Here is a 16140-nt window from a genome sequence, read left to right as displayed (position 1 = left end):
TCTTTTGCGGTAAGCATAACCTACCACTAACATTCTACATTGCGGAGCATTTAATAAACCAACCACATTTTCCTGTGATGTTGAGGCTGAGCAAGACCTTTGATTGGCTAGTAGACCATGCGGAAATATTAGTGGAGTTAATAATTGTTGTAGCCTAGATCGCTTTATATATTCTGGTCCATTGTTTTTTCTGAGGATAAGCAAACAAGGGGTAGCATATGCTTTTTGCCTGACTCCATAACAAGGGTTAGGCCTATATCCTCAATTAGCCCCTCAATTCGAGTCCTTCTTTTAACCATAAGACGTCTCCACAGAAATGTATAGCCTACGGATTGCATGGTGACTGATTGTGTCTGTTAAACTGGGAACTCTGGGGAAAAAACAAGGTAAAATCATGTCATCAGCGATTTTCAGGTCAAAGAAAGAATGCCAGAGTTTCTGAATAGGAATTCTGAGTTGGATGACCGTTCCAAAAAAAAAAAAAAATCCCAGTTTGAGCTCGTTTTTTTTGGTTGAGTTTCCAGTTGTCTTGAACGCACTGAAGTCGGAAATCGGAAGTCCGAGTTGAATTCACCACTAGAGACCTAGGCTACCTCTTATTTCTGAATTGGGCTACCTCCAACAAAGAAGCCCTTGTCTATATTGACGTGAGAAATAGGCATAATCTACACAGTAATGGTGGCTGGCTGCGATATCAACAAGCCTAATAATTTTTATAATGAGGTGATATCCCTATTTTAGCTAAATTGACAAATGAAATGGATTAATCTGTCAATTAAAATATTTTTTACAAAATCATGTACATGTAGATGTTTGTAAGGCATTCATGGTGAGATCTTTAATAATAAACTAAACAGACACTTAAACTAACACTAACTCGTAACACATGTAGACTTAAAGCTGTTCAACTGACACAGGATGTGAACACTATGTCATGTGTCTGTGTCACGTGAACGCGTTGGCAGTTTGATGCCGTAGAAAAAAAACTTGGCTCCATTGACATCCATGTTAATTCATGGTGGTATTTTATGGCGCTAGGAAGACATTAGGTGACTTGGTAAGACGTATCAGTCTCTTCACGAGGCTTAATTCTGCCACTTATCACCCCCTATACCTCCCCTCTCTGCACCGCTGCTTTGTTTCAAAGGCAACATCACAGCAGCAGATATTTGGCAAGGCAGGCTGTGTGTGTGTGACAGGCTTGCTGGCCGCATCGGGAGCAGATACGATTTGTTTCTGAGATTACCGCATTGTTGTTCTTTTTCTCTGTCATTTCCGGGCCGTAGAGTGGACAGCAGCTCAAGTCAGATTTGATGGTGATGTTGAGTACGTGTATCTGATTTGGCTAGGTCGAGGCCAGGAGCATCTTTAACAGCGTGGAAGTAGGATAGAGGGAGGGAGAGCGAGAGAAACCGCGTTGTCCGTATTGCGTCCGTCTGTCGCGCTCCGCGGTTGTGAATGGACTGCGCTCCCTCAGTGTTTATCTGCAGTCATTTCGAGTCGTTTCTGGAGGAAGATGGCGGACAGGGATGAGATGTTCTCACTCTCCACCTTCCACTCCCTCTCTCCTCCAGGCTGCAGGTAAGACAACAAACCCGCAGACGGAGCAATGAAGGGTGGCTGGGCATTGCGGGTAGGCCATCATCGAGCGCTCAATACTGAAGGGAGGAGGTGATACAGGCGGATGTGAGAGGATGGGGTGAACAGTTACTATGTTTGTCAGTTTTGTTGATATTACCGCATTGTATTATTATCAACATGAGACATAGTACTATTGGATGCTGATGCTGCTGCTCTATGTCGTTATATAGGTATATCACTAAGTGCAGCGCGTAGCTTATGCTGTGTTGGTTGTTTGTTTTTGTCTCTCGCATGACGTGAGTTCGTTTAGAAAATACCCTTGAACTATACACAACACATAACTGCCTTTAAGAGCAAAGGGGAGAGAGGAGGAATGTTCACAAGCTATAGATTTTTGGCGGTCATGTCGTTTGCCCGCCTGGCTGGCGCATTCTCTAGCTCAGATTCAATTACCTCAGAGGCGGAGGGAATGAGGCCCACGCCCTGTTGAGACAAATATAGCCCGAAATGGGTGCTGTGAGTTCAGTTACAATAGGCTATAGATTACACTTTTCATTTAACATCAATAGCCACAAAACGTGTATCCACCTATTGTTGATTGGATAGTTTAACACTTCACGTCTGTGCTCATGGTTTTGGGTAAATACAGTGCTGCTTGAAAACATGTAGACCCTACAGGGCTGGTCATTATTTTGCTATAAAATATTAACATAAGCATATACAATCCTTATCTCAACCCCAATTCGTAATAAAGACATTCCAAGTAAATGACAGAAACAAAACATATATTTTCATTGTTTATTTAACAAAAGTGGTTTATTTAACAGAAATTCAGATTTGATGTGTGCAAAAATATGTGAACACCTTCAGTCAATAGCTTGTGGCACCTCCATTAGCAGCAATAACTTGGAGTAAACGTCTCCTATAGCCAGTAATCAGTCCCTGACATCTGTTTTGAGGAATTTTTGCCCAGTCCTTACAGAGCTCAGCCAAGTAAGTGAGGTTTGACGGGTGTCTGGCATGAACTGCACACTTCAGGTCCTGCCACAGCATCTCGATTGGATGTAGGTCAGGACTTTGACTTGGCCAATCCAAAACACAAATCTTCTTTCTCCTGAGCCATTCTTTGGTAGATTTCCTTGAATGCTTTGGCTCGTTGTCTTGTAGGAAGACCCATTTTCGTCCCAGCTGATGGCTTGACGTTCTGTTCAAGGATCTCCTGGTATACCTCAGAATTCATGGTTCCCTTAATGATGTGGAGTCATCCAAGTCCAGAGGAGGAAAAGCAGACCCAGATCTTGACATTCCCACCACAATGCTTGACTGTTGGGATAAGGTTATTTTGGTGGTAGGCAGTGTTTTTGCCACACATAGCACTGTTGATTGTGACCAAAAAGGTCAATTTTGGACTCATCGTTCCAGAGAATGGACTTCCAGAAACCTTCAGTTTGTCCAGATGGTCTCTGGCAGTTAAGACGAGCAGTTTGGTTATTTTTTGACAGGAGAGGCTTCTTCCTAGCAACCCTCCAATTTTGATTCTGTGTTTATCTTATTGTTGAAGAATGCACAGTTACCTGAGATGCAGCAAGGGAGGTCTGCAAATCTCTAGATTATATTTTTGGGTTGGCTTTTACCTAATTTATTATTGGTCTTGTGACTCTTGGGGATATTTTGGAAGGGAGTCCACTTCTAGGCTGAGTTGCTGTCATGTTAAATGCTCTCAATTTGTAAATTATTAGCCTCACAGTGGACTGAGCTCAAACCTTTTTGAGATGATTTTATAGCCTTCCCCAGACTGATGTGCTCTCATTACCCTCGTCCTGATGTCCTCTGAGATCTCCACAAAATGTGGCCATGGATGTGTTACTCATTTTAAGGTTGAATGTTAGATTAGTTTGTAAGATAGCCTTAACTTGAGGCTTTTTACTGTATTACACAAGTAATATTGAATTGTGTTTGGTTGACAATACAACCAAATATCAACATTTAAAGTAGATATACCTACTGCTTGGATAGTTCAATCTGAGCCACTGGCTTAATCCCATTCTTAAACTTGTTGGAGACGTGAATCCAACATACAATTTGTAAACTTGTCGACAAGTTAATAGTCTATTTATTTTTTTTTACTCCCTGACGAAGGCCATGCAGCCGAAACACATCAGTTTTAAAACTTTCTTTCCATTGAACATGCCATACAAATGAAGGCATTTTGATTAATTATATGAAAAGTGCCTTGGTCCTTTTTGATGACCAATTTACACCTTTTATCAAAGTGTACCTTCTGTCTACCAACATCTACTATTGTGTACCTTAGCAGCACTTCCCTTCCTTCTTTTTTTCAACACTTTTTATTCCTACAGGCTATTTATTATATTTCAAAAGTGATATTGATTTGTGTTTCAACGCAACCAAATATCAACGTTTTGAAGGAGATTTATCTTCTACTTGGATAGTTCGATCTGTGCCACTGACTGGCTGGCTTTAATCCCAGTCTGTCTACAAACTAATAACTTATATGTTGGATTCATCATATGTTGGTCTCCATCTCAACCAAAAATCTATGTTAAAGAATAGGACTAAATAAAATAAAACTTTAAATAAAGTTTGATTTGATTTATACCTATTCCTTAATTTAGATTTTTGGTTGATTTGAATCCAACATATCAATTATTAATTTGTAAACATACTACAAATAATGCAGACTAAGTCTACTTGGATGGAACTATCCAAGCAGAAGATTCATCTTCAAATGTTGATAGCTGGTTGCGTTGACAACCAAACACAATTCAATATCATGACATTTTAAATCAACCAGAGCTTGAAACCTTAGGCCTATTGTATTGTCTATTTTTTGTTGTTGAATTGAAACAATAGCTGTTGATTACTTTGCAAATGCTATATAGGCTGAAATAGCATCGTTGATAATATGAGTGATAAATTATGGTCACATTTCATTTGATCTGTTAAACCTATCCTTTGGAATGACTTCAATAGCAACAGTGAATCTATTTAGTTTAAGTGGAGAGCTCTCAACAATCATTGTCATGATAGCTCATTGGTAATAGTCTGTCAAATTTGGTTAAAACCCTGGATGGAAGGCCAAATGGTAGCTGTAAATCCATTCACCAGTAGGGGGTGCTGCCTATCCTATAGTTTTTTTTCTGATTGTGGATATAACATAGAAGATCTGATGTTGTTTTTATAGGTAAAAATTCAACATATTTTGTTGAAATGTGGTTACCATGATGACAGAATCCTTTGGTTGAAATTTCACCCTAAAAACAACAGTTGATGATTTTTGTTCATTACTTTTTCAAATCCAATGTATTTTTAAAATTCCACGTAACCTAAGGTTGACAAATTACGCTGACACATATTGATTCAACCAGTTTGTGCCCAGTGGGATGAGTCATATTAGTCATCTACATCACCAGGAATCTCTTACAGAAAGATAAAGTGGGAGTGGAGCTGAAAGGAGCCCACCCCCCCCTCCTTTTGATGATTAGAATTTAGAAGAATACACAGGACTAATTCTATTGTTCATTCTATTCCAAGGCTGCTCCTCCTGAGTGGAGTTCTGGAATCATGAGTGGAGTTGGACTCCTCTCAGAGACCTGGCAGCGCTAAATTCACCTCCCAGAATTGAGAGCTAGCTACACACTTAGAAAAAAGGTTTACGAAAGGGTTCTTCAGTTGTCCCCACAGGATAACCCTTTTTGGTTCCAAGTGTTATACCTGGAACCCAAAGGGGTTTTACCTGAAACCCAAAAGGGTTCTTCAAAGGGTTCTCCTATGGGGACAGCCGAAGAACCCTTTTAGGTTCTAGATAGAAGAAGAAGAAGAAGAAGAAGGAGCTGAGAGTGTAGAATGCAATCCCATTAGCAACATATGCCCCGCCTTGGGCTGTTACAGTGACCGTGTTACTGCCACATCTGCATTCATGAGTCATGACCGCAGTCAAATTCCATGTGATCGTTTAGTCACGGTAACTAGGCTTCTCCAAAACTGTGCTCTGATGTTGCTGATGGTCATTAGTAGGCTACCAAACTTGTCACTAATGGCCTGGTAGTCTGCGCTCCTGTAATCCTCTAATCACTCTGACATCAATACAAATGCAATCAAAAATCTAATCGAACACTTCATGAGAGCCATGAGCTCAGGTTGCGCAAAATTTACTATAGGCTATGCAATTGCGTGAGAACAGAGTTTTGATGACCTCTATTAAAGAGGATACTATCAGCTTTCTATAGGCTAAATGTATTTCTCAACAATCCTAATATTAAGCACATTGCTTTGCTTTACAACCGGAGTAGCCTGCCTACCTGGCTGGCATGAAAATGAACCGCGGGACAAGCGTCCTCCATTCGCTATTTAAGTGCATGCATGACTTATTTCCCCTGCCCCTCTTCCAACAGGAGCATAATAATGGCCCATTCTAAATCAAAACTAATTTCACATTATTTAGTATATGTAAAGACAATATTAAATGTAGATTAGTCTGATGGGTGACAATATCACCTCTGAATGATGCTCAGCGTGTGTAGTCTAACATGCTGACTAGACCGGGAGCGAGAGTGCGTGTCCGAGTGCGCCATCACGCGGATGTTGATTTTTGTCCACCTACACCAGAAGCAATCAGGACACACAGGTTTAAATATCAAAACGAACTCTGAAACTATATTAATTTGGGACAGGTCGAAAAGCATTAAACATGTATGGCAATTCAGCTAGCTAGCTTGCTGTTGCTTGCTAATTTGTCCTGTGATATAAACATTGGGTCGTTATTTTACCTGTAATGTACAAGGTCCTCTACTCCGACAATTAATCCACAGATTTCTATTTCTACTTTGCACTTTCTTCCACTGCAAATCTACCATTCCAGTGTTTTGCTTGCTATATTGTATGTACTTCGCCACCATGGCCTTTTTTTGCCTTTACCTCCATTATCTCACCTCATTTGCTCACATTGTATATAGACTTGTTTTTCTACTGTATTATTGACTGTATGTTTGTTTTACTCCATGTGTAACTCTGTTGTATGTGTCAAACTGCTTTGCTTTATCTTGGCCAGGTCGCAATTGTAAATGAGAACTTGTTCTCAACTTGCCTACCTGGTTAAATAAATAAAGATAAAAGGGTAAACCGAGTTCGTTTCTAGTAATCTCTCCTCCTTCAGGCTTCTTCTTCTTCTTTGGACTTTATATGGTGGTTGGCAACCAACTTTAAGGTGCATTACCACAACCAACTGTGTGGACCTCAGTTCATCTTTCAATCATCTACGTGGGTATATGCTCCTAAAAACCAATGAGGCGATGGGAGAGACGGGACTTGCAGTGCGTCATGCGTCACAAATAGAACCAAGTTCTATTTTAGCACCTGGCTATGCAGATGCTCGTTGACGCGCGCGAGCAGTGTTGATGCAATGATTCAATAACATGTATGTGTACATTTATTTTGCAATGCTCACGCACGCAACACAGGCATTGTGGTCAACCTGTTTGGCTACTTTGCTGTTGTCACTAGTTACCACAGCTACAAAGTCAAAATTGATATATCGTAAAAACGTAACATGCTAACCACACCACCCGTGTCGCTTTGAGAATCACAACATAAGGTACAAAATCTGTTCTAGCTTTTAAAGGGGCAGTAGCCTACCTTGGGTGTACAATTTTCAATTACAGCATGATTTGGTTGCTATGTATTCTGGTACCAATCAAATGTACATGTTAATAGTATCATCTGATTACAATTATTATGTCTCATATTTCTATACTGAACAAAAATATAAACTCAACAACTTAAAGTATTTTACAGAGTTACAGGTCATTTGAGGAAATCAGTAAATTAAAATAAATTCATTAGGCAGTAATCTATGGATTTCACATGACTGGGAATACAGATATGCATCTGTTGGTCGTAGAGACCTTAAAAACAAATAGGACTCACAATGGGCCTCAGGATCTCGTCACAGTATTTTTTTCACATTCAAACGCTATGGATAAAATGCAATTGTGTTCGTTGTCCCTAGCTTATGCCTGCCCATACCATAACCCCACTGCCACCATGGGGCACTCTGTTCACAACATTGACATCAGCAAACCGCTCACCCACACGACGCCATACACGTGGTCTGTGGTTGTGAGGCCGGTTGGATCTACTGCCAAATTCTCTAAAATTATGTTGAAGGTGGCCTATGGTAGAGAAATGTACATTCTGGTGGACATTCCTGCAGTCAGCATCCCAATTTTACTCTCCCTCAAAACTCAAGACATCTGTGGCATTGTGTTGTGTGACAAAACTGCACATTTTAGAGTGGCCTTTTATTGTCCCCAGCACAAGGTGCACCTGTGTAATGATCATGCTGTTTAATCATCTTCTTGATATGCAACACCTGTCAGGTGGATGGATTATCTTGGCAGAGGAGAAATGCTCAATAACAGGGATGTATAAAAATTGTGCACAAAATTTGAGAGAAATAAGCTTTTTGTGCTCTACAGGATTGGTGGGTCCCCCTCGGGACGGCTAATGCGATTAGCATGAGGTTGTAAGTAACAAGAACATTTCCCAGGACATAGACAAACCTGATATTGGCAGAAAGCTTAAATTCTTGTTAATCTAACAGCACTGTCCAATTTACAGTAGCTATTACAATGAAAGAATACCATGCTATTTATTGTTTGAGGAGAGTGCACAGCTATGAACTTCAAGTTATTAGTAAACCAATTAGGAACATTTGCGCAGTCTTGATATAACATTTTTAACAGAAATGCAATGGTTCATTGGAGCAGTCTAGAACTTTGCACATACACTGCTGCCATCTAGTGGCCAAAATCTAAATTTCGCCACGGCTGGAATAATACATTATTAAAAACACATTTTTCTTTTTATCTTTTACCAGATCTAATGTGTTATATTATCCTACATTCATTTCACATTTCCACAAACTTCAAATTGTTTCCTTTCAAATGGTATCTGGAATATGCATATCTTTGCTTCAGGTCCTGAGCTACAGGCAGTTAGATTTGGGTATGTCATTTTAGGCAAAAATTTGCTCATGAAATACGCGACCAACACTTTACATGTAGCAATTATATTTTTGTTCATTGTAAATGCAATCTATTAGCTTCCAAAATGTAAGTAGGTATATCTGGATGTCCGATAACGCATTCTGATTGAAGGGCTTGTCCTGCACTAAAAACCCAGATTCAGTTGTACAATTTACATTCTAGACTATTATGTGCCTCCAACTTTGTGGCAACAGTTTGGGGAAGGCCCTTTCCTCTCTCAGCATGTCAATGCCCCCGTGCGCAAAGGGAGGTCCATACAGAAATGGTTTGTCAAGATTGGTGTGGAAGAACTAGACAGGCCTGCACATAGCCCTAACCTCAACCCCATTGAAGACCTTTGTGATGAATTGGAATGCCGACTGTGAGCCAGGACTAATCGCCCAACATCAGTGCCCGACTTCACTAATGCTCTTGTGGCGGAATGGAAGCAAGTCCCCTCAGCAATGTTCCAACATCTAGTGGAAAGCCTTCCCAGAAGAGTGGATACAGTTATAGCAGCAAAGGGGGGACCAACTCCATATTAATGCCCACAATTTTGGAATGAGATGTTCGACGAGCAGGTGTCCACATACTTTTGTTCATGAAATGTATATATTGTATACAGTGCCTTCGGAAAGTACTCAGACCCCTTGACTTTTTCCACATTTTGTTATGTTACAGCCTTATTCTAAAATTGATGAAATAAAAAAATCCTCAGCAATCTGCATACAATACCCCATAATGACAATGCAAAAACAGGTATTTTGAAATTTTTGCAAATGTAACAAACACCTTATTTACATAAGTATTCAGACCATTTGCTATGAGAATCAAAGATTGAGCTCAGCTGCATCCTGTTTCCATTGATCATCCTTGAGATGTTTCTACAACTTGAATTTACCACAGGTGGACTCCAATCAACTGATTTGGACATAATTTGGAAAGGCACACACCTGTCCTATATAAGGTCCTACAGTTGACAGTGCATGTCAGAGCAAAAACAATGCCATGAGGTCAAAGGAATTGTGCGAGGCAGGATTGTGTCGAGGCACAGGTCTGGGGAAGGATACTCAACAAAACAAAGCAGATATTCGTGGACTTCAGGAAACATCAGAGGAAGCACCCCCCAATCCACATCATTGGGACAACAGTGGAAAAGGTGGAAAGTTATTTTAAAAATTTTAATTACTCAGCGTACACATCACCGACAAACTGAAAGGGTCCACCCACACAGTGTGGTGAAGAAGGAGCAACAGTGCCTCTTCAACCTCAGGAGGCTGAAGAAATGTTGCTGGTCACCTAAAACCCTCAAACTTTTACAGATGCATAATTGAGAGCATCCTGTCAGAAGTGTATCACCGCATGGTACGGCAACTGCACCGCTCGCAACCGCAAGGCTCTCCAAAGGGTGGTGCGGTCTGCCCAACGCATTACCGGGGGCAAACTGCCTGCCCTTCAGAACACCTACAGCACCAGATGTGACAGAAAGGCCAAAAAGTTCAACAAGGACATCAACCACCTGAGCCACTGCCTGTTCACCCCACTATCATCCAGATGGCGAGGTCAGTACAGCTGCATCAAAGCTGGGACTGAGAGACAGAAGCCGTTTTTCAATCTTAAGGCCAGTACTGTTAAACAGCCTTCACTAGCACATTAGAGGCTGCTGCCTATAGGCATAGACTAGAAATCACTGGCCACTTGAAGGAATTGAAGACTAGTTGCTTTAATAATGTTTACAGATCTGGCATTACTCATCTCATATGTGTATATACTGTTTTCTATACTATTCTACAGTATCTTAGTCCGTTCCGCTCTGACATCGCTCGTCCATACAGTTGAAGTCGGAAGTTTACATACACCTTAGCCAAATACATTTAAACTCACAATTCCTGACATTTTAATCCTAGTAAAAATTCCCTGTCTTAGGTCAGTTAGGATCACCACTTTATTTTAAGAATGTGTAATGTCAGAATAATAGTAGAGAGAACAACTTATTTCAGCTTGTATTTATTTCATCACATTCCCAGTGGGTCAGAAGTTTATATACACTCAATTAGTATTTGGTAGCATTGCCTTTTAAATTGTTTAACTTGGGTCAAACGTTTCAGGTAGGCTTCCACAAGCATCCCACAATAAGTTGGGTGAATTTTGGCCCATTCCTCCTGACGGAGTTTGTCAGGTTTGTAGGCCTCCTTGCTCACACACGCTTTTTCAGTTCTGCCCACACATTTTCTATGGTATTGAGGTCAGGGCTTTGTGATGGCCACTCCAATACCTTGACTTTGCTGCCCTTAAGCCATTTTGCCACAACTTTGGAAGTATGCTTGGGCTCATTGTCCATTTGGGAGACCCAGCAAAGCACCCCCACGACATGATTCTGCCACCCCGTGTAAACTTCTGACTTCAACTTTATGTATACTGCTCAAAAAAAAGAAAGGGAACACTTAAACAACACAATGTAACTCCAAGTCAATCACACTTCTGTGAAATCAAACTGTCCACTTAGGAAGCAACACTGATTGACAATACATTTCACATGCTGTTGTGCAAATGGAATAGACAACAGGTGGAAATAATAGGCAATTAGCAAGACACCCCCAATAAAGGAGTGGTTCTGCAGGTGGTAACCACAGACCACTTCTCAGTTCCTATGCTTCCTGGCTGATGTTTTGGTCACTTTTGAATGTTGGCGGTGCTTTCACTCTAGTGGTAGCATGAGACGGAGTCTACAACCCACACAAGTGGCTCAGGTAGTGCAGCTCATCCAGGATGGCACATCAATGCGAGCTGTGGCTAGAAGGTTTGCTGTGTCTGTCAGCGTAGTGTCCAGAGCATGGAGGCACTACCAGGAGACAGGCCAGTACACCAGGAGACGTGGAGGAGGGCAACAACCCAGCAGCAGGACCGCTACCTCCGCCTTTGTGCAAGGAGGAGCAGGAGGAGCACTGCCAGAGCCCTGCAAAATGACCTCCAGCAGGCCACAAATGTGCAGAAACAGACTCCATGAGGGTGGTATGAGAGCCCGACGTCCACAGGTGGGGGTTGTGCTTACAGCCCAACACCGTGCAGGACGTTTGGCATTTGCCAGAGAACTCCAAGATTGGCAAATTCGCCACTGGCACCGTGTGCTCTTCACAGATGAAAGCAGGTTCACACTGAGCACATGTGACAGACGTGACAGTCTGGAGACGCCGTGGAGAACGTTCTGCTGCCTGCAACATCCTCCAGCATGACCGGTTTGGTGGTGGGTCAGTCATGGTGTGGGGTGGCATTTCTTTGGGGGCTGCACAGCCCTCCATGTGCTCGCCAGAGGTAGCCTGACTGCCATTGGGTACCGAGATGAGATCCTCAGACCCCTTGTGAGACCATATGCTGGTGTGGTTGGCCCTGGGTTCCTCCTAATGCAAGACAATGCTAGACCTCATGTGGCTGGAGTGTGTCAGAAGTTCCTGCAAGAGGAAGGCATTGATGCTATGGACTGGCCCGCCCGTTCCCCAGACCTGAATCCAATTGAGCACATCTGGGACATCATGTCTCGCTCCATCCACCAACGCCACGTTGCACCACAGACTGTCCAGGAGTTGGCGGATGCTTTAGTCCAGGTCTGGGAGGAGATCCCTCAGGAGACCATCCGCCACCTCATCAGGAGCATGCCCAGGCGTTGTAGGGAGGTCATACAGGCACGTGGAGGCCACACACACTACTGAGCCTCATTTCGACTTGTTTTAAGGACATTACATCAAAGTTGGATCAGCCTGTAGTGTGGTTTTCCACTTTAATTTTGAGTGTGACTCCAAATCCAGACCTCCATGGGTTGATAAATTGGATTTCCATTGATTTTATTTTTGTGATTTTGTTGTCAGCACATTCAACTATGTAAAGAAAAAAGTATTTAATAAGATTATTTCATTCATTCAGATCTAGGATGTTATTTTAGTGTTCCCTTTATTTTTTTGAGCAGTGTATATAGCCTTAATTCATTACTATTTAGATGTGTGTTGGCTACATGTGTAATTTGTTAGATATTACTTGTTAGATATTACTGCACTGGCGGAGCTAGAAGCACAAGCATTGCACTACACCTGCAATAACATCTGCTAATCATGCGTATGTGTCCAATAAAGTTTGATTTGATTTGACCTCTGTCACTGGCTTCATCAATAAGTGCATCGACGACGTTGTCCCCACAGTGACGGTACTAGAGGTTGACCGATTATGATTTTTCAACGCAGATACTGATTATTGGAGGACCAAAAATAGCCGATACCGATTAATCGGCAAATTTTTTAATTTTTTTAAATTATTTTTTTATATATTTTTTTATAGATATTTGTAGTATTGACAATTACAACAATACTGAATGAACAATGAACTTTTCTATTTTAACTTAATATAATACATAAATAAAATCTATTTAGTCTCAAATAAATAATGAAACATGTTCAATTTGGTTTAAATAATGCAAAACCACAGAGTTGGAGAAGAAAGTAAAAGTACAATATGTGCCATGTAAAAAAAGCTAACGTTTAAGTTCCTTGCTCAGAACATGAGAACATATGAACGCTGGTGGTTCAATATTCCCAGTTAAGAAGTTTTAGGTTGTAGTTATATGAATTATGACGCGTCGACTATTTCCCTCTATTTTATATACCTTTGACTATCGGATGTTCTTATCGGCACTTTATTAGTGCCAGCCTAATCTCGGGAGTTGATAGGCTTGAAGTCATAAACAGCGTTGTGCCTCAAGCATTGTTAAGAGCTGCTGGCAAACGTAGTCAAGTGCTGTTTGAATTAATGCATACGAGCCTGCTGCTGCCTACCACCGCTCAGTCAGACTGTTGTATCAAATCATAGACTTAATCATAATAAACACACAGAAATACAAGCCTTTGGTCAGTAATATGGTCAAATCCATAAACTATCATTTAGAAAAAAAAACGTTTATTCTTCCAGTGAAATACAGAACCATTCCGTATTTTGTCGAACGGGTGGCAACCCTAAGTCTAAATATTGCTGTTACATTGCACAACCTTCAATGTTATGGCAAATTAATTACGGTCTTTGTTAGGAAGAAACACAGTTCGCAACGAGCCAGGCGGCCCAAACTGTTGCATATTCCCTGACTCTGCTTGCATTGAACACAAGAGAAATGACACAATTTCCCTACTTAATATTGCCTGCTAACATGCATTTATCTTAACTAAATATGCAGGTTAAAAAAAATATACTTCTGTGTATTGATTTTAATTAAACCATTGGTGTTTATGGTTAGATACATTTGTGCAATTAATGTGCTTTTTCGCGACTGTGCTTTTGTTAAATATCACCCGTTTGGCAAAGTTGAAGTAGGCTGGGATTCGATAAATTAACAGGCACCGCATTGATTATATGCAACACAGGACAAGCTAGTTAAACTAGTAATATCAACTATGTGTACTGTAGTTATATGAAGATTGATTGATTGTTTTTTATAAGTTTAATGCTAGCTAGCAATTTACCTTGGCTCATTGCCACCACAAGGTCCTTTTGACGCTGCAATCGCGTAACAGGTGGTCAGCCTGCCATGCAGTTTCCTCATGGATTGCAATGTAATCGGCGTCCAAAAAGGCAGATTGCTGATTGTTATGAAAATGATGATTGTTATGAAATTGGAACTAATTAATCGGCCATGCCGATTTAATTGTACATATCCCAATCGGAAGCTATGGATTACAGGCAACAACCGCACCAAGCTAAAGACTAGAGCTGCTTTCAAGGAGCGGGACACTAATCCGGACGCTAATAAGAAATCCCGCTATGCATTCACACGAACCATAAATAGGCAAAGCTTCAATACAGGACTAAGATTGAATTCTACTACACCGGCTCTGACATTCGTCGGATGTGGCATGGCTTGAAAACTGTTATGGACTACGACTCCAACGCCATCATTAAGTTTGATGACGACAACAGAGGTTGGCCTGATCACCTATAGGGAGGAGGTCAGAGACCTGGCGGTGTGGTGACAGGACAACAACCTCTCCTTCAATGTGAGCAAGACAAAGGAGCTGATCGTGGACCATAGGAAAAGGAGGGCCAAACAGGCCACCATTAACATCGACAGGGCTGAAGTGGAGCGGGTCGAGAGTTTCAAGTTCCTTGGTGTCCACGTCACCATCTAACTAACATGGTCCAAACACACCAAGACAGTTGTGAAGAGGGCACGACAACACATATTCCCCCCCAGGAGACTGAAAAGATTTGGCATGGGTCCCCAGATCCGCAAAGTTATACAACTGCACCATCGACCATCCTGACTGATTGCATCACCGCCTGGTATGGAAACTGCTCGGAATTTGAGCGTAAGGCGCTACAGAGGGTAGTGCGTACGTCCCAGTACATCACTGGGACCAATCTTCCTGACATCCAGGACCTACACTACCGTTAAAAAGTTTGTGAAAGAGAAACTTTTTTTTTTGTCCATTTAAAATAACATCAAATTGATCAGAAATACAGTGTAGACATTGTTAATGATGTAAATTACTATTGTAGCTGGAAACGGCAGATTTTTATTTATTTTATGGAATATATCTACAGAGGCGTAGAGGCCCATTATCAGCAACCATCACTCCTGTGTTCCAATGGCACGTTGTGTTAGCTAATCCAAGTTTATAATTTTAAAAGGCTAATTGATCATTAGAAAACCCTTTTTCAATTATGTTAGCACGGCTGAGAACTGTTGTTCTGATTAAAGAAGCAATAAAACTGGCCTTCTTTAGACTAGTTGAGTATCTGGAGCATCAGCATTTGTGGGTTCGATTACAGGCTCAAAATGGCCAGAAACAAAGAACTTTTTTCTGAAACTCGTCAGCCTATTCTTGTTCGGAGATATGAAGGCTATTCCATGCGAGAAATTTCCAAGAAACTGAAGATCTTGTACAACTCTGTGTACTACTTCCTTCACAGAACAGGGCAAACTGGCTCTAACCAGAATAGAAAGAGGAGTGGGAGGCCCCAATGCACAACTGAGCAAGAGGACAAGTACATTAGAGTGTCTAGTTTGAGAAACGGACGCCTCACAAGTCCTCAACTGGCAGCTTCATTAAATAGTACCCGCAAAACACAAGTCTCAACGTCAACAATGAAGAGGCGACTCCGGGATGCTCAGTTCCTCTGTCGAGTGTGTGTTGTTTAGCCCATCCTTTAATCTTTTATTTTTATTGGCCAGTCTGAGATATGGCTTTTTCATTGCAACTCAGCCAAGATGTCAAATAGTTTGTACACACAGTGATATCAGCGGCAACAGTCCTGTAGTTGCTTTTTTTAATTACAATTAGGAGAGTTCACAAAGGCCTAAATAGTTTATTTTCAGAAAGCAATTCATATTGGATGACATCCCAAATAATTTCCCTGTATCACGTTGTAGGCTGCTGCTGGTCAGGAGTTCTGTGTGCGAGTGTTTTATGATCTGGCCATGATTTCAGATTTAGCACTGTTATGGTATGCAGTTTTGCCCAGTTTGACGATGATCTAG

General features: G+C 41.3%; 1 protein-coding gene across 1 annotated transcript in view; it reads left to right on the top strand.

Moving 5' to 3' along the window:
* The first annotated feature begins 945 nt into the window (after window positions 1-945).
* The window catches only part of mapk8ip2 (mitogen-activated protein kinase 8 interacting protein 2), a 39600-nt gene continuing 24405 nt past the window's right edge, over window positions 946-16140 (top strand). The window contains exon 1 of the mRNA XM_014148434.2: window positions 946-1581. Within this exon, the coding sequence (XP_014003909.2) occupies window positions 1517-1581 (65 nt within the window). The 5' untranslated portion in view covers window positions 946-1516. The remainder of the gene's footprint in view (window positions 1582-16140) is intronic.

The sequence above is a fragment of the Salmo salar genome, chromosome ssa16 (genome assembly GCF_905237065.1).
Source record: "Salmo salar chromosome ssa16, Ssal_v3.1, whole genome shotgun sequence".
NCBI classification, from domain to species: domain Eukaryota; kingdom Metazoa; phylum Chordata; class Actinopteri; order Salmoniformes; family Salmonidae; genus Salmo; species Salmo salar.
Note: the sequence above shows the minus strand (reverse complement) of the source record. Positions and strands in the feature narration are given on the sequence as shown.